Source organism: Oryx dammah, unplaced genomic scaffold (assembly GCF_014754425.2).
Source record: "Oryx dammah isolate SB20612 unplaced genomic scaffold, SCBI_Odam_1.1 HiC_scaffold_1, whole genome shotgun sequence".
Classification (NCBI taxonomy): Eukaryota; Metazoa; Chordata; class Mammalia; order Artiodactyla; family Bovidae; genus Oryx; species Oryx dammah.
Genome location: NW_024070185.1, coordinates 41,865,966 through 41,884,369, shown reverse-complemented (window position 1 = coordinate 41,884,369; position 18,404 = coordinate 41,865,966). Strand labels below are relative to the sequence as shown.

Sequence of the window (18,404 nt, the reverse complement as noted above, 5' to 3'; positions counted from 1 at the left end):
TAGTTAGCTAAGAATGGAAGTAATGTGTGTGTGTGTGTGTGTGTGTGAGTGTGAGTTTCCCCTCTAACCTGTCGTTTCTCTGTGGACAGAGCCCCGCTGTGGGTGACCAAGACCCTATGTTCTAATTTCAAGCCTGCCACTCGTCAGTGGGCACACACATCCGTTTAGGATTTTGTGAGTTCGGCATCAGAATATCGTGCATACAGGTGTGTGCCCCAGGTGACATAATAAATCATGACTATTTTGGGTCATTCTGCATCATGGAGACATCAGAATTCAGAAAACAGCTTGTTTAGTCATTTTGGCTCATATCCAAGAGTCAGTCGTACCCACCCCATGAGGCAGTTCCCCAGTGGGGATGCCAGGAAGTCTTGGCACGTAGGAGATCATATATTGCTTTGCTGGAGAACTGAAATTTCCGCACCTCATCAACGTGCGGAAATCCAGGAGTCATAGGTGACTTCTCTTGTGACTCTTGAACCCCACAGAGGGCTGGGATGAATCTCTGGTCTCAACTGTACATGTGGTCTTCTATCCATTAACTTGTGGGAGGACCACATCTTAACCTGACCCTCGTATTCATTTCTGCTGCAGTGGAGGTGGCAGGGGTGGGGAATAATGCTCAGTAAGAGTAAATGCTTGTTGTGCCAGACGCAGAGCTGTGGTTTTACGTGTACTATTGCATTTTAGTCTCTGTGCGTAATTGTATACGTGGATATTTGAACCCATATTTGTCCAACTCCCATAACCTCTGCTTTTCCCATGATTGGCAATTCCCTTTCATTCTCAATTTATGGAATTGTGCCCCCCCCCCCTTTTGACTATCTAGAATTCTCTGAGAAGTTTGAATGCCCATTGACTTATGCAAGTGGGTCTTGGTTGGGTACGTCTTTAGGAATTTTATATTTTAACGGCTTTTGGGGGGGCGGTTAATGACTTGTAAGGTGCCCAAGTAATGGAGAGCATCTGTTGACTTCAGTAATAAATTTCAAGCTTGTTTAGAATTCTGCTTATGTGTTAAATTTTAGTTTCTCCAGTGAGCCTTTTTTTTTTTTCCTGCATCTTAGATGATTCATATCTTTCTGGAGAATCATTTAGAGTTGTTTTTTCTTTTAAACAAGTGGTCTTCATAAAGAGGAGGGCAGATGGATGTGAATACGCCCTCTGAAGCATCTGGACCAGACAGGGGAGTTCTGTTTGATGTTTGTTACAGAAGTGGCACCACCAAATACTAACAACTGTTTTATTCTGATCTTAACATCATGTTTAAAACATCCCTTTCTCTTTTCTTCTTTCCAACTCAGTATCACTGTACCGACTGGCAGAGACAGGAGAAGTAGATGTCCACACCCACAGACCCTGGCGCGATGCCCCACCCGGGGCCTTCGCCAGGGCCGGGACCCTCTCCTGGACCCATTCTTGGGCCCAGTCCAGGACCCGGACCATCCCCCGGTTCCGTCCACAGTATGATGGGGCCAAGTCCTGGGCCTCCTAGTGTCTCACACCCTATGCCGTCGATGGGGTCTGCAGACTTCCCTCAGGAAGGCATGCATCCGATGCACAAGGTGAGTTACTTCCCCTTCCCAGTCTTGTCTTCTGAGTCATGGATGGCTAATAATCTCTGATAACCAACCCCCGCCCCCTCTTTTTTCCTACTATGGTTAACGAGAGAATCAGCTAGGTTTTTTTCTTATCTTGTACCTTACCTGGTGGCTCAGAGATTAAAGCGTCTGCCTGCAATGCGGGAGACCTGGGTTCGATTCCTAGGTCAGGAAGATCCCCTGGAGAAAGAAATGGCAACCCACTCCAGTATTCTTGCCCGAGGAATCCCACAGACAGAGGAGCCTGGTGGGTTACAGTCCACGGTGTCGCAAAGAGTCAGACACAACTGAGCGACTTCACTTTCACCTTATTAAAAACATACATTCTTAGGCTCTTTTATGGTTACAGATATTACACCAGTCAGGAAGATTTGATCTTGGCTTTTAAAAAAGTGTTAGCTATAATATGCAGCTTTGACAGATTCTGTGGATTGGGGGTTGCAGGTATTTTGACTTGGTGAAGAAGTAGGAGTTAAGTCTTACTTTTTTTCCCCAACTACGTCTGTTAAGTAACTTATACCATCTATGAGTAACATACTGAAAATTATCCTTCCCTGAAAAGATCCCATAGGTCCCAAAGAGGAAAAGGGAAAGTGAGTCTTTTCCTAAAGAATATTTTCAAAAAAGCCTTGATAGAAATAAAATAGTTTCTAGGGAATCCTTGAAAATGCACTTTGCTGTCTGCCTGTGAAGTGGCTTTATTCTGGTTTTGGAAGAGGGCTCTGATTTTGTGGAGCCCAGGCCCAGTTGTTATTAAGGTTATAATAATCTGCCATTTGTGAGATTCAGGTTGTTGCTGTGGGGATGATCATAACAGTATGACTTTGGTATTATGGCTTTGTAGGAGATGTGAAACAGAGAGAATGGCCTTTTGAGAAAGCAAACAAAATCTGTGACAATTTGCGTTGAAGGGTAGGAGTAGCCACTGTATGTTACCTGAAGGTTAGGCCTGATGAGATATATGGCCGTTTTACCTCTTTTTTGGATGATATTACAGGTAGATAAGGTAGTGAGGATGCTTCTTGGTGTTAAATAGGTGAATTGTGGAAGATACTGGTTTGAGACAGAAAGGTTACTGCAAAACAGTACAAGTCTTTAATTGATAGAACTGGAGGTCAATTTTAAAGTAAGGCATTGCAGCCCAGGAAAGAAAGATCCATTTTTCACAAATTTTTGTTATTTGATGGTTTTCAAATAAAAAAAATTAATATATGCTTATTTTGAAAAGTAAAACCATATTGATCTAAATAAAATAAGTGGTTCACCCCAGGTAACAGCTTATTGTACATCTTTTCCTTAAATTGACTAAGACTGTATGATGTGTTTTGAAATTAGTTAATTAATTTTAATTGGAAAATAATTACAATATTGTGATGGTTTTTGCCAAACATCAGCATGAGTCAGCTACAGGTATATATGTGTATCCCCCCATCTGGAACCCCCCCTTCTGCCTCCCTCCCCTCCCTATCCCTCTGGGTTGTCCCAGAGCACTGGTTTTGGGTGTCCTGCACCAAACTTTCACTGGTCATCTATTTTATATATGGTAATGTACACATTTTAACGGCGTTCTCTCAAATCATCCCATCCTTGCCTTCTCTCGCTGAGTCCAAATGTCTGTTTTTACGTCTGTGCCTCCTTTGCTGCTCTGCACATAAGATTGTCGGTACCGTCTTTCTAGATTCCATATGTATGTGTTAATATGCAGTATTTGTCTTTTTCTTTCTGACTTACTTGACTCTGTATAATAGGCTCCAGTTTCATCCACCTTATTAGAACTGACTCAAATGCGTTTCTTTTTGTAAAAAATATGGAACGAGTTTGTGTGCCATGCTAATCTTTGTCTCATTCCAATTCTAGTATATGTGCTGCCGAAGTGAGCACTGTATATATGCTTTTTGCACCTAACTTTCCTCCAGCTTCAACAAAAATACCATCTAAGCATAGATTTGCATACTCAGGTGATATATTTAAATTTTTTTTTCTTTTACCGTAATCGAATCATATCATCATTGTTAATTACTTTGAGACTTCTTTTTCATTTAACTATATCATGGATAGCCCTATAATATCTCCAATATCTCGCCCGGCTTTTTTGATTTCTTTTAAATACAGGTTTTTAGCTTGTCAGGTATGTACATAAATGCTTATTTTACATATCATATTTATTAGGAGACACACTGAATATATAGACATAGCAAAGTCATTACATTGTCTTGTGTTCATATTGTATTAATTGGGGGATTATATTATAGACTGGATCTGTCAATTGCAAACCTTGGTACAGGTAGGTGAAATAATTTGGGGAGGGTTTAAGGATGCTTTCACCTTCAAAATGAAAGATAAGATTTGAAGGAAATATTTAGCTCACCTTTATTATTATTGAAGCATTGAAAAGTTAACCATATTCATAAGTGTTAGGTCATTGTTATGTTCCGAATTGTTTTTATTTATAATTATATCTTCTGATCCCTTCTGTTTTGTTCTCTAGCATCTTTGTCACGTTTCCTCCTTATTCTCTACCCCCATCGATGCTCTTTTTTTGGTTTGTCTTCATTCTGCAAGTTCTGCATTTTCTCATCCTGCTTTTCTTCGGCCCGCAGACCCTCAGATAATTCCCTGGGTGAGGACATGGTGACGTGCCTGGAGTTCACACCTGCTGACCAGATGCTTCACTTTCTGAAAATCTTTTTATAGGCAGCTTTATTCCTTGTCTTTTCTCCTCCGTCTCCCTCTGAGCTTCAGCTTTTTGCTTTTCAACATTGCTGGAAATAAATAAACAAGTGGCCTAAATACATCTGCTGCGTTGCTTTGATTTCCTCTCTATTATTACTATTTAACAGACTCAGAGACACTCTTTATACCAAATTCTTCCCATTTTTCTTCTGAACATCCTCTTTATGGTAAATTTCTCCTCTTTTCAAGTGCGTGCTTTTGACTCTGCAGAAATTAACTTTCCTTTCTCCAAAACTGCAAACACTCATACTTTCTTGCTCAAAGTCATTTGGTTTCTATAAACTCCTGGAAATATTCCTTTCAGGCTGTTTTGAAAATTGCTATTCCAGTTTGGGGAGGAATAGACTTTTCCTTTCTCAAACACATGCTCTGTTGCCCAATTCTGGATTGGGTTAGTGTCCATTCAGTGGCTGTTTCTTGGGTGTCTGTTGTGTACAAGGCCTCAAGCCCTCTTTCCTGCCCCTGTGTTCTTCTTTGCCAAGCTCTGCCTTTCACCTTTTTCTTCCTTCCTCCGTCTGTAGTACGGCTTCAGCTACTTCAGCCTCTTTCCCTTTTGGTGCTTACCCCCATTCACTGCTCTACCCTGTCTGTTTTTCTTTTCCCAACTGCCATGGAACTTTCTGGTTTCAACTTTTAAACTTTCCATAGGTTCCTTCCCCTCTGATGAAAAAAAATTACCCAAAAAATAGATCATCACAGACATTTCAAAGAGTCTTTCTTCTTCCATTCTGACTTTGGACTCACTTCAACATACAGCAGGTTTCAGGACTTACTTAAAAGGGTGTAGAAGAATAGCTTATATTTGTCTGCCTTGTCAACAGGACTTCACTTTTATTTGCAGGTTTTGACATAACCAAAAACCTTTCAACTGTTTAAAGCCTTAACTTTTGACTTAACAGGTAGCTTTGCTGATCCTATTGGTGTAGTCTTTTTTATTTATTTTTTTGTCCCCCATCTATGAAATCTATGTAGTATATAGTAATATATGTAATATAAATGTAAAAATATATGGCTAGCATGTGGATAATAGATGATTGGGCCGCAATTTTGAAGACTTTATAGGATGGGTTCTTAAAGCACCGGATAGAAATATTGTGCCTTAAAGAGTTGCCTAACTGATGTCCTATAAATGTTTCAGCCCATGGATGGTATGCACGACAAGGGGGTTGAAGACATCCATTGTGGATCCATGAAAGGCACTGCTATGCGACCACCTCACCCAGGAATGGGCCCTCCTCAGAGTCCGATGGATCAGCACAGCCAAGGTTTGTGTTTGCTACATACCTGCTTTGGGCTCCATATCATAGTCTTTCATCTTTCCTATTGTTATTTTAATTATGACTTGCAAAGAACAGAACTTGTCTAAGGATGGGGTCTGGCAGGTTTCTTTTCCCTGTAGAAATCTCCCCTTACCCCCCACCCAACACAACTTTATGTTTGATATGGGCAGTTTTCTTTACAAAATCCTAGTAGTTTGACTGGCCAGCATGTGTCCAAGCACTCTGCAAAGTGCACTGCGTACTTTATGCAGAATCTTTGCCCTGATCTTGTAAGATACATTATATCACTCCAATTTTGTAGGTGGAGAAGCTAAAGCTCAGAAAATCTACTTTGCTTCCGTAAGTTAGCATATCCAGGAAGTGACAGGTCCAAAAGGAGGACCCAGGTCTGCCTCCCAACAACAGCATGGATGGGTGATAGCAGGATGAGCCCCCCGTGTCCCTCGAAATGTACACTCCTCCTTCCTAAGGTGACTTTTTCTGGCAGTGGAATAACCTGTCATCACTGGGGAATGGTTATCTTAGTCTCTTAGGGCTCCCATAGCAAATTGCCACAAGCCAGTTGGCTTAAAACAATAGAAACGTATTCTCTCAAAGTTCTAGAGGCCAGAAGTCCGAAAGCAGGATATTAGCAGGGCTGTGGCCGCTCTGAAGTCTTTAGGGAAGAATCCTTCTTGCCTCTTCCTAGCTTGTGGTGGTTGCCAGCACTATTTTGACATTCCTTGGCTGGTAGATCTGTCATTCCAGTCTCTGTCTTGGTCTCCACATGACATTTAACCTGCATGTCTGTTTGTGTGTCCAGACTTCGCTCTTTCTATAAGGACACCAGTCACTGGATCAGAGTCTACCTTGATCCAGTATGACCTCATCTTAACTCAATTACGTCTGCAAAGATCCTGTTTCCAAATAGGGTCACAGGCACAGGCACTAGGGGCTATGTCTCCAGTATAGCTTCATAGAGGACAGGGTTCCACTCCACAGGGTTCCACTCCACAGCTGCACCCACAGTAGTGGCCAAATCAAAATATGGCAGCTTTGTCCTCTCCTGGGTGCTTTTCCCTCTCATTGTTGAGGGCATATTGAAGATAGTGGAAAGTATATCCAAAGATATAATGTAACCTCTTTTCAGAATCACTATAGGGGCATTTCAGTAACTCATGGAGGCATAGGAGTACATCTTCACTAATATTCCAGCAGGTTTTTGAAGATCCTAGACTCTGATCTGAAATTTGATGGTAGGCAGATGTAAGTGTGACAAATGACTCGTAAAATCTTGACCATGTTAGAAAAGCAGACTGAATAATTGGGACTTGTTCAGGCACAGAAGAAAAAACTTGAGCCATTCAGGGGTAAGAATGAATTAAGACAATACTTTCAGGTTTATCATTTAAATTCTGAAGAGCCAGGTGCCTTCACAGAGCTAATGTAGATCTCATTTTTAATACCTAGGAGGTGTAGATGAGTTATATTCAGTGATTCTCAAAGCCAGATGCTGGCTCTGTCTGCTCCTGGCTTTGCAGTACTTCTAATAGTGGGGCCCTGGGACAACGCCAAAGGAAAACACTTGAAATGCATGAATCATAAGTGAGGCTTTTTACTTTTATGTATCTTAAAATTTCTTTCATTGCTTGGTTCCTTTCTTGGACTTCTAGAATGATGATATTTCTTGGAATTTCCAACACTTGGCACAATGTTTAGCACATAACTGGATATTTAGTAGATTTTTTTCAATTAGGAAGAGAAGTGAACTTTATGTATTAAAAAAACACTTTTAAATAAATCTTAATTTTTATATAATTTCGATAAGTTATAATTACTTGAAATGCAGAAGTCTGCATTAAAGTAAATGGAATTGGAATTAGAATGTAATATTTTTCTCTAGAAGAGTAAAGTGCCTTGTAAGCTGGGGAATTCATTATTTAAAATATGCTTTTGAATAAGGTAGTATTGGTATAATGCAGTCTTATTCTATATAATGAGCTAAAAAGAATTTAGACTCCATAATAGCATATATCTTTAAAAACTCCATTGTAGGAAGCCGTTTATAAACACACAGGTCTAGAGAGGTGTAGTATTGATCAGAAAACTGCCTGCTTTAACTACCTAGCAACCTATTAGGTTATTTTAAGGTACTGGTTGAGAAGCAAAACCATTTCCTTCAATAAATACTAAATTGTGTACCTTATGGTCCTGATGATAACATTGTTTATTTTTAGTCCACTGGATAGAGAAAGCCTTCAAAGAAAAGTATATAATATTTAATGTTTTTTTGTGTGTGTGTCTAAAGAGAAAACTCATATAAAATTGGCATTTGAAAACTCAAGTTTATTAAAAGGAGAGAGGCTGATTGCCTCTCTCTGCAAAAAGATGAAACTGGGGAAATAATGCCCTTGAAGCTGAGGGAAGGAAAACTGCCATTTTTTGACGACTTTTAAATGAGCAAATTAAACCAGATTTCAAAAAGAGCAGATTCTGCATCAACACTGTCATCCCACAGACAAAGGTATATTTACTCTCAGGCAATTTCTTCACCATTTTCTCAACCAAAGATAATTATGCAAAAATGTTATTTTGTTTTATCGTTTAGATTTTTTTCTGATTTTTCCTGAAGTTTTATGGAATGCTAGTCATGTCAAAAAATAAAAAGAAATAGATATTTTTCTGATTTTTCCTGAAGTTTTATGGAATGCTAGTCATGTCAAAAAATAAAAAGAAATCTCTCTCTCTTTAACTGAAACACTGTCACATTTTTAATGTCATACTGTGATAGAATGATTCTATTAGCATCTCCTGTAAATTCTAGGAAATAGTTTTTCCCACCCCCTAGTTTTTTTCTTACGACATTTGAGGGAAGATTTTGCTGTATTGATTAATTCTGGAAAATGATTTTTATTTCACTCAGTTTCTTTCTTAGCAAATTTGAGGCAAAATGAATTATTGTGCTTGGTACAACTAAGTGTCTCATCTTTATAATTTTGCCATGCCGGGAGACATAGCTGAAAAGAGCGATTTGATGCACAGTGTCACACAGTTACATTCAGATTGGATTGTCTAATGTTTTGGTCAGTTGTATCAGGCATCGTGTGATTTATCATGGGTAAGCTATAATTGGTGACGACCTTAGGAAAGACGATAGTCCAGAAGGCAGGAGACGTGACCCATTTTAACATCTGGTTGTATCCCTTCTCCCATGAAATGTCAGTAGCTGTAGTAGGAAGTTTTTCCTCCAGTGATAGATGCAAAGTTGGCAGAAAGGTGTTAGGGAGGTACTTTCATAATGAACAAACTACCATTTTGCCACCAGCATTACAATTTGGAGGTGAATTTTAACCTCGTTAAGAAGGAAAACCGTTAATGATGAAGTTAAGTGTATGTTACTGATACTCTTTAAAAACGTTTATTGTTATAAATAACATCCTGGGATTTAAATTTCTGCTCATCTTGCAGATGAGCAGGCTGATTGCAGGGGCATTTTCTTAGGCTAACTTCTATGATCAACTAGAACCCTAATGCCTGCATGATTTTTGTGCTCGATTATAGAGTAGGGATTTTGGGAATGAGAGTGAGCAGCTTTTCCATTTCTCTTCAGGGCAGGATTACTCAGAATGGAGTTCTACATCTCACCAATTGATAGAACAAAACCTACTCTTGTCTTAGGGGATCAGGCTAAATTTGTTTCCTTCTCCAAATGGCAATTTGAGATAAAAGGAACTGTATCCTTTATTTTCTCTAGTCTTTCAAATGATGATGTTGAGTCCCCAGGCAGCGTGGGTCAGATATTCGTGAGCCTCTGTAATTCCACATAGATACAGAGAGCAGCTTCAACTCAAACTTGATTAAGTGTTGAAACACACGGCAGATGCCTATGTGATGACCTTTAAAATAATTGTGATGCAGATGGATTTATTAATGGCAAAGACCTTTAATTTAATATTTTACATTGTGTCTTAGAATGCCTTTGAGTTGATGAGTTAGCCCTCAATTTGAATGGAAGACAATGCTTTGAGGTACAGCAAACCACTCTGTCCTCTCCTTCCTCTTGGATCTCCCTTCAGCAATGTGCTGTCGTGTATTTTTCTAGGGATTCTTTGGCCAGACTCCATAGTTCATCTCTTGAAATAAGTTTCTTGAAAATTTTATTGCATTTTGACTTTTCTTTCTTAAGTATTCTTAAGTTTTCCATTTAAGTCTCTTTATCACCCAAACAGATTACTCTCATTTTTATATTATATTGTAAATGGTTCTGGGCTTCCCAGGTGGCCTTAGTGGTAAAGAACCCATCTGCCAGTGCAGCAGACGTAAGAAGTATAGATTTGATCCCTGGGTTGGGAAGATCCGCTGGAGGAGGACCTGGCAACCATCTCCAGTATTCTTGCCTGGGGAATCCCATGGACGGAGGAGCCTGACGGGCTACAGTCCACGGGGTCACAAAGAGTTGGACACACCTGAAGAGACTTAGCTTGCAGCACATAAATGCTTCTAGAAGATTTTGGAAGCTTTCAAGCCTTTAACTTATTTTTATGTTAATACAACAAAATTAATATTAGACCATGGAAAGAACATATGCCTTGGAATCAGGTGAATCTTGGTTACCAAGATCTAATTGTGTGACATGGTGTAACGTGCTTACTCTCCTCATTTTAAAAAATGAGGCGACAGCACGTATCTTCCGGGAGTGTTGTGAGAACTATAGAAAAAAATGTATGCACACACACACACACACACATACACACACAAACGGCAAAGTCTCTGGGGACTAATGATCCCTAGAGTCATAACCAGCAACCAGTGATGGAATATAAATACCCCAGCTCCTTCCCTGGGATAATAGGGAGGCATACTTTATCCCTATGCATCTTTGTGCATGAGATTAATCTTCAGGCATGCACTACAGCAACTGACTTAACCATACACTCCTTGTTGGCTTCCTTCCCTTCCTTATTTTACCTTTCCACACTCCTGTCAGTGTCCCTGCACCTTTCAGATAAATCAGCTGCACTCAGTCTTTCCATCAGGCTCTGATTCCAGGGTAAACTCAGCTAAAATAGCATGTTCAGTGCCTTGCTTAGTGCCTACAACCATGGAGGCCCTCAATAATGCAAATTATTCATAAAGTGCATAATAATAAACCAAATAATATCCCCATAAGAGAGTCCTCATTCTGCACTGCAATACAGCAGAGAGCTTCAGGTTCTGGTTTCTAGGTTGGAGCTCCTTTTAATGTATAATACTCTCCCCTGTGCCCTTCCTCTAGGTGTACAACAGCCACTACTAGGACGTGTCACCATCTAGGACACATGAAAGTGAAAGTGAAAGTCTCTCAGTCGTGTCTGACTCTTTTCGACCCCATGGACTATACAGTCCATGAAATTCTTCAGGCCAGAATACTGGAGTGGGTAGCCTTTCCGTTCTCCAGGGGATCTTCCCAACCCAGGTCTCCCGTATTACAGGCGGATTCTTTACCAGCTGAGACACAAGGGAAGCCCAAGAATACTGGAGTGGGTAGCCTATCCCTTCTCTAGCAGATCTTCCTGACCTAGCAATTGAACCAGGGTCTCCCACTTTGCAGGCAGATTCTTTACCAGCTGACCTATCAGGGAAGCCTCTAGGACATATCGGGCTATCCACTACTTGAAATGTGACTAGTCCCATTGGAGATGTACAGTAATTTAATATGGAAACAAAAATGTAAAATCTCTAATAATTTTTATTCTTTGAAATGATAATATTAGGGGTATGTTGGTTTAAATTATATATTATTACAATTTTGTCTCTTTCTTTGAATTTTATATGTATATCTATATTTGATATACATAAATTTTAAATTATATATAATCCCATTAAGTTACATATGCTTTAAATTTCTATCAGTCAATGCTGTTGTGGAAAATCGTCAGGATCTCCAGGAATGTTTCTCTTTCAGGGTCATGGGGGGCAGCCTGTGACCTCTCCCTTTGTGTTTTATTCCAGGTTACATGTCGCCGCACCCGTCTCCGCTGGGAGCCCCAGAGCACGTGTCCAGCCCTATATCAGGAGGCGGCCCGACCCCACCACAGATGCCATCGAGCCAACCAGGACCCCTCATCCCAGGCGACCCTCAGGCGATGAACCAACCCAACAGGGGTCCCTCTCCTTTCAGTCCAGTCCAGCTGCATCAGCTCCGAGCCCAGATTTTAGCTTACAAGATGCTGGCCCGGGGCCAGCCCCTTCCCGAAACACTGCAGCTTGCAGTCCAGGGGAAAAGGACGTTGCCTGGCATGCAGCAACAGCCGCCGCCACAGCCCCAACCCCAGCCTCAGCCGCAGCAGCCACAGCCGCAGCAGCAGGCCCTTGTTAACTACAACAGACCATCTGGTAGGTTAATATGCAACCCAGTGAATAATGCGAGGGTCTAGCTCAGAGAAGGACGGCTAAGCACACAGAAGCGCTGGGCTGCTGTCAGCCCAAGGCCATCTTCTGCCGCACTTTGCTGGCTCCCTTGTCTGCTTTGCTTTGTTGGCCAGGATTCTTGGTCTCCTCGGCCGTGGGTCCTAGAGGGGTGCTTCTTAAACCTTTGGAGACTCTGGTGCGAGCTGTGACTCTAAGCAAAAAGCACAGTCCCCTGTGATTTTGCATTCCCTTTCAAGGGCTTCAAGGTTTATGGGAAGCCCATCCACCCCACCCCCTGCCAGGTTAGGAACCCCTGCACCTGGTGTGTTCCATTGCCAGCAGAAATGTCTCGAATCTCGTCTCCTTGAGCTATTTTGTGTCTGTTGACTTATTTATTTCTATCCTTTTGGTTGTGAAAATACGTTTGAGGAGGCTTGCAAGAAAGCATACCCATGGTAAAGAAATTATCAAGTAGAAAATTCAGAAACAGAGGGAAGTAGAAATCAAAGTTGGGAGATCAGCCATGGGGGTGGGGGCCCAGGAGCTCTTGTGAAGGCTGCATCTGCACTTCCAAGGTGACTGGAGCTGCATGGTGGTCAGGAAAGGGATAGCGTCAGGTGCCTGGTCCTCGCCACTCAGAAGCAAGTTGCTGACCAGTTAGGTTCTCAGAGGACATAGAATCTTTTCTAGCGTGAGAGTATAAAGTAACTTTCCCAGGCGGGATTATTTTTTTAATTGTTAATATTGTAAGGAATACTGCATGATAGAGGCATCAGTCGCTTTTGTTCATAATAGAGTAACAGAATCCACATGGCCTATTTCCTCTGGACCCCAGCATCAGAGCTGAGGCTGACATTCGGTAAGGAGCTGAGATGTGATAGTCTTTGGTAATGAGCTGGTGGTCTGCTTGATCCCACTGAGAGAATTCAGAGCTCCAAGAAGCTGTAGGGTGATCTTCCACGAATGTTGTTTTCTCTGGGAAGATTTTTGTTAGCCACTCGATCAGCACAAAGTTTATGGTTCTGTTCTACTAGAGCTTTGGATTCCAGAGAATTTGAATCTCAGGAAATTTGAATTCCAGAGTGCCTCCTTGTCACTGACGCCCTTTCCTGTGAGTGAATCCCTCTCATTTGGGTCAGCCCTGACATCTGATCATTGCTACTGGTTTGGGATTATTGGTCTTCTTCTTAGGTTTTGGGACTTAGACATTGGGAAAGAGTTCAGATGATTTTTTTTTTTTTTATTACTATTGTTCTTCCTTGGAGAAGGAAATGGCAACCCACTCCAGTACTCTTGCCTGGAGAATCCCATGGACGGAGGAGCCTGGTGGGCTACAGTCTACGCGGTCGCAAAGAGTCGGACACTACTGAGCGACTTCACTTCACTTCACTTCACTTCTGAGTTTGTAGATGTTTCTTTCCTGGTAGAGGAAACCCTGAGTTGCCTACTGAAAGGGTAAACTCATCTTGTTAATTGTAGATGGAGCCTTAGGAATGGTTTTCTAAAGAGCATGAAAGTACCGTGTCATCTCCAGACTTCTGTGTGTGGGCTGCAATGCTCTGGTAGGTGGAGGGTCCCATGGGACCAAACATTAGTGACTGTAAAGGTTGTACAGGAAACCTGCACATTAGATGGTAGTTTGAACACTCAGTGTGTCTAGCAGCTTTAAAATTGCAAAAACTCTAGTTCTTAGGAATGCTGCCAGAGAGAATCAAAAGTGTCTGTTTGTGTATATGTGTAGTTTGTACCTCCTGAGGGCCTGCTAGCAAACCTTGTGCTCCACGCCCAGTAATAAGCACGTGCACGTGGGACACATCTGGAGCATGGAGACTCAGGATTCAATGCCAGGGCCTCATGTTCTGCCCCACCCTGGCACCCTCATGACCAGAAGGCTCACAAGCGAAAGGCTCTGTCCCAAGGTCTGTGCTCCAAGTGCAGGCATTGCATGCCTGTGGGTAGGACAGAAAAGGATCTCAGCTCCTTACCGAGAGCCTTTCATTCATATTCTAGACACAATGTCAACAACATTGGTGACTCTGATATCCCGTGTCTCAGTATACAAGGAGCATTATTAACTAAAGGAGTTCCCAGTAGAGGCTTAGTGGTCACAGTCGGGTAGTTGGTAGCTCAAGAAGAGGAGCAAAGTCTATGCCTCCTGAAAGCCCACTGTGGGACCTTGTCATACAGGCATACTTCCTCGAGCACTGCAGCTTGTCCTAGGGTAGTCCCTCATCACGGACCTCAGTGAGGTTTGTTATTTTTAACAATGACCTAGTCACAGCAGGAAAAGATTCCAGGGTATTATTTAAGAAGGCAGAAAGCTAAATGATTTATTTCATCTAAAGTCACAAGAATGAGACCAGATGATGAAGTAAAACTTTGAGGATAGAGTTTCAGTTACCTGGATACTTGTACACAGCAAATCCTCCATGTCCTAACCAACACAATGCTGGGTGCGTTTTCTGAATCATTTCCGGAAGAGAAGGCTCCATTTTATTATTATTTTTTTCCTTTACCTGTTGTCTACATCTTCCCTCGCCAGACTCCTGGCATTATGGGGGAAGCTTGTTTCATTACTCACTGTTTGTGTCTTTTGTATTTCCAGCCGTCAGGCTTCGTTCGAAATGATATTACTCGGGCTGATATGCCAGAGTAGGCAGAGACTGTGGGCAAAGGAGAAAAGAAGACACTTTCCTCAAGTAAAGCAGACCCCTTCCTGTCACCAGGAGGGAGGTTACATTTCTGATCTTGTCCCCCAAATCTCAGATTTCATAGGAAAATGATTACCTTCCTTGAAAATGTCTTTTTGTTTTTTTTGTTTTTGGCAATGATATCTTGGACAAGTTCAAGTAAGGCCAAAAGAAGTTTTTCTTTATTTAAGAGAATATTACTTTTATTCATTGTTTATCCCTCTCCTTTTTAAAAAAAATAATAAAGCAGCATAATTGCTTATAAATACCTCTGTCAATATTCCAGGAAAAGAAAAAATCAATTTAAATATGTCTACTTTTCCTGGTGGTAGCTGTGATTTTTCTTTCGTCCCATTTGCTAGTGTCACTCATGTGCGAAAGAAAGCTTTTTTAGCTGGGGTGATCTGCCTCAAACCCACTCCAAAGTTAGAATTTACCAAAAGCAATACCTCCAGAGCCACCACCCGAGAACTGCAGTTTGACCAGAGGAAGTGAGCTCTGAACAGACGAGTGACTCTAATCCTTGCCTGCTGTGGGCTCCTCTCAAATCGAATCCATCGTTTTTCTTTTAATTCTGATTCATTTTTCTTTTTGGAGATCAAAGCAAATTTCAAAACAGGAACTGAAAAGGTTTTGGGTTTTTTTTTTGCGGTGGGCAGGGAAGCCTTCATGGTAGAAAGCAACAGTTTTATTGCTGATTTTTTTCAGTGCTTGTCACTTTCCTGCTTGCCCTTCTCATTTTTTTTTTCCTTTTGTCATCTAAAATTTCTTAGTATGCTTCGTTTAAGCCTCATTATTACATTTATCTTTTCAACCTCTGGAATCCATTTTAGTCCTTGTCTAATGCACAGATAGTTATTTGCATAAACATCCTTCTGTACCAGAAGATAAAGTGGGAATTCTGTACAGAAATTCTGTACATGTGAGACTTAGGTAATTTAAGAAGTTTATTTACCTGTTTCTTAGATTCAGACATCTAGTAAAGACTCCTTCCCTCCCTTAGCTGCAATGGGACGACACCCCTCAAGAGTGTCAGGGCGTATATCTACCTTGACTTCTAAAGTGAGGACTGACAAGAAGACACATATTTTGTACCTCAGACAATTCAGCCTAAATTGTTTATACTGGCGAGAGAGTAGGAGATAAGCTAAAGAACGTAATTTGTTTTCGATCTAAAGATATCAAGATGTGAGTTCTTATCATTCTGCAGACCACAAGTGTGCTGGTTGTCAAGAGGTACTTTCTGTTGATACAGAAGAAACTCATTCAGGCAACTCAGTGCCTAAAAGACAAGCAGAACACCTCATGGTTAGGTAGGTGTGTTCTGGGCGTGTCTAATGGCAGGCTGCTGCGTTCAGTCCCCTAGCCTCTGTAAGGAGAATTTTTTGAATAATGTGTTGGTTAGAGGAGAAAATAGACCCAGGCAGTAAATGAACTTGCAGTGTTTAGTTAGAAAGGAGTCTGCCTGTAAGTGACTCCAATGGGGAATTAGCAGGAAGCACAGGGCAGGTTGACTTATCTGAGTATCTGTGCTGAATTGTATTAAACGGTGGAAACATTTTCAAGTTTGCTCTTGAGGAGCGTACTTTCAAAGCTTCTAGCTAATACAGTACCAAATTTCCTTGAAAACCTTTCTTTTGCTGTAGATTTTTTCTGAAAAGCTGAGTGATTAAATTGGGCTTCTTTGCTTTGGTGTCCTTGGTGGCAATAAAAATGACCAGAGCTGAGGGCTGAGCGTGCAGCAGCCACGCTGTCTCATTGAATCCTCCCTTCCCCCTTGCAGGGGTGAGGCAGTTATTATCTCCATTCTACTGATGAGGAGATTGAGGCACCAGGGGTTAAGAAACTTGCTCAGGCTCCCACAACTGATTGGTATGACTTACCCGTTCTTTTAGAAAGACACAGGGTGCTTTAGACGTACCTATTTCAGTTCACAGCAAGCTGGAATACTTTTTAGATTGGAGATTTGAATATTTAAGTCTACGTTTGGGTCTCTCTCTACCTACGTCTTAACTTTTTTAAGGGTCCTTCAACCAGATAAGAATGTCTCTGTATTTACGGATTAAAGAAGCCTAGCTGTGTATGTATCAGATCTAGTTTGAAGTCACAGGCTGAAAATGACTAGATTTGGAACCAGAGATATCAGACATGCTCTGGATACCTCCCTTTGATTGTGTGTTTTTAAAAACAGTGACTTGAATATACCTCGAGGAGTCGGCATGACTCTGCACAGGTATTTACAAGCCATCATGCTAAAGAAGAAAGCATCCAGAGTAAGTGAAATATGTGCACTTTTGCACTATTATGGCTTTTATTGATAACTTATTCAAATTTTGAAAGGAGGAAAAGCACTCTGAAAACTGAACTTAGGGTAATTAGTATGATGTTCGGAGAAGGCAATGGCACCCCACTCCAGTTCTCTTGCCTGGGAAATCCCATGGACGGAAGAGCCTGGTAGGCTGCAGTCCATGGGGTCTCGAAGAGTCGGATACGACTGAGCGACTTCACTTTCACTTTTCACTTTCATGCACTGGAGAAAGAAATGGCAACCCACTCCATTATTCTTGCCTGGAGAATCCCAGGGACGGGAGCCTGGTGGGCCGCCGTCTATGGGGTTGCACAGAGTCAGACACGACTGATGTGACTTAGCAGCAACAGCAGTAAGATGTTATCAATAGGACACAGATTTTCTTTTTATTAAAGGTGGTGGTTTTTTAGAGGGCTTCAATGTATTACATTAATTAGTTAGTATGCTTATTATACCAAGTCTTCAAATAGATTTAACTCTACCAGTTTCTTGAGCTTGTTAGGGAAATTCATAGAATCACACTATTAAAGTAACTGTTAGAAATCTCTATCTCCTCTCTTTTGGCTCAAAGCAACTCAGATTTTTTAAAAAATCTCCCCTGTTTTAAAGACCCTGAGGGAAAAAATAATCAAAAGTGTTCCTCCATAACTTATTCCAATGGTTAACAACCCTGAGAGTTAATGTTTATAAACCAGTTTCTTCCATATGAATGGAAGGAACTCGAAATCTGAAATATTGTGAAAAGGTTTGCATTATGTAAAAGACCTCCCGTTCAGAAAAAGAATCAGAATGTACTTAGCTGAGAAGGATCTCTTTACTATGATAGTACATCTATAGTGCCTAAAACAAAAAAAAAAAAAACAAGAAGTGCATTTTTCCCTCCAGAACTTGTCATCAATCCTAGAACAGGGCTACAGATTACCTCAGGAAGTCTCATCCAGCCCTAAGTCTCTGGGAAAGTTTTACCTAATTTCAGAAGGAGGGGAATGAAAGAATACCACCACTACGCACACTCATGCTCACAGACACACACATACTTAGTTTCCCAGCAGTTTGTTCTAATTCTTCCCATTCCTCTTGTCAGAATGTTTGCTATCCTTGGGTTGTCATTTAAGCCCACTTCTCTCTGGTGTTTGCTGAAAATTGAAATGTGTCTAATTTTTCATAATGTATGTCTTTGTATGGTACATTAATAAGTCACTCTGAAGTATAGAAATGATTATTTTTGTTACCATTTAATAATTTTAATATTTCTCAGAACAGATACAGAAAATACTTGGAAGAATGCCTATTTGAGGTTTTAACATCTGCTTGCTGAGATTTTTTTTTAATTTACTAAACTCCTCTGGTAGCATCACTAATTTTATTTATAACTTTGAAATAAGTAAAAATTCATCGGAAGGAGAGATGGAACACTTCTTAT

General features: G+C 41.0%; 1 protein-coding gene across 5 annotated transcripts in view; it reads left to right on the top strand.

Moving 5' to 3' along the window:
- Positions 1 to 18,404, top strand: part of SMARCA2 (SWI/SNF related, matrix associated, actin dependent regulator of chromatin, subfamily a, member 2) — a 176,510-nt gene that overhangs the window by 11,991 nt on the left and 146,115 nt on the right. For all 5 annotated transcript variants that reach the window (XM_040245954.1, XM_040246175.1, XM_040246098.1 and 2 more), the window contains exons 2-4: positions 1,305 to 1,565; positions 5,473 to 5,599; positions 11,585 to 11,968. In XM_040245954.1, the coding sequence (XP_040101888.1) occupies positions 1,341 to 1,565; positions 5,473 to 5,599; positions 11,585 to 11,968 (736 nt within the window). In that variant the 5' untranslated portion in view covers positions 1,305 to 1,340. The remainder of the gene's footprint in view (positions 1 to 1,304; positions 1,566 to 5,472; positions 5,600 to 11,584; positions 11,969 to 18,404) is intronic.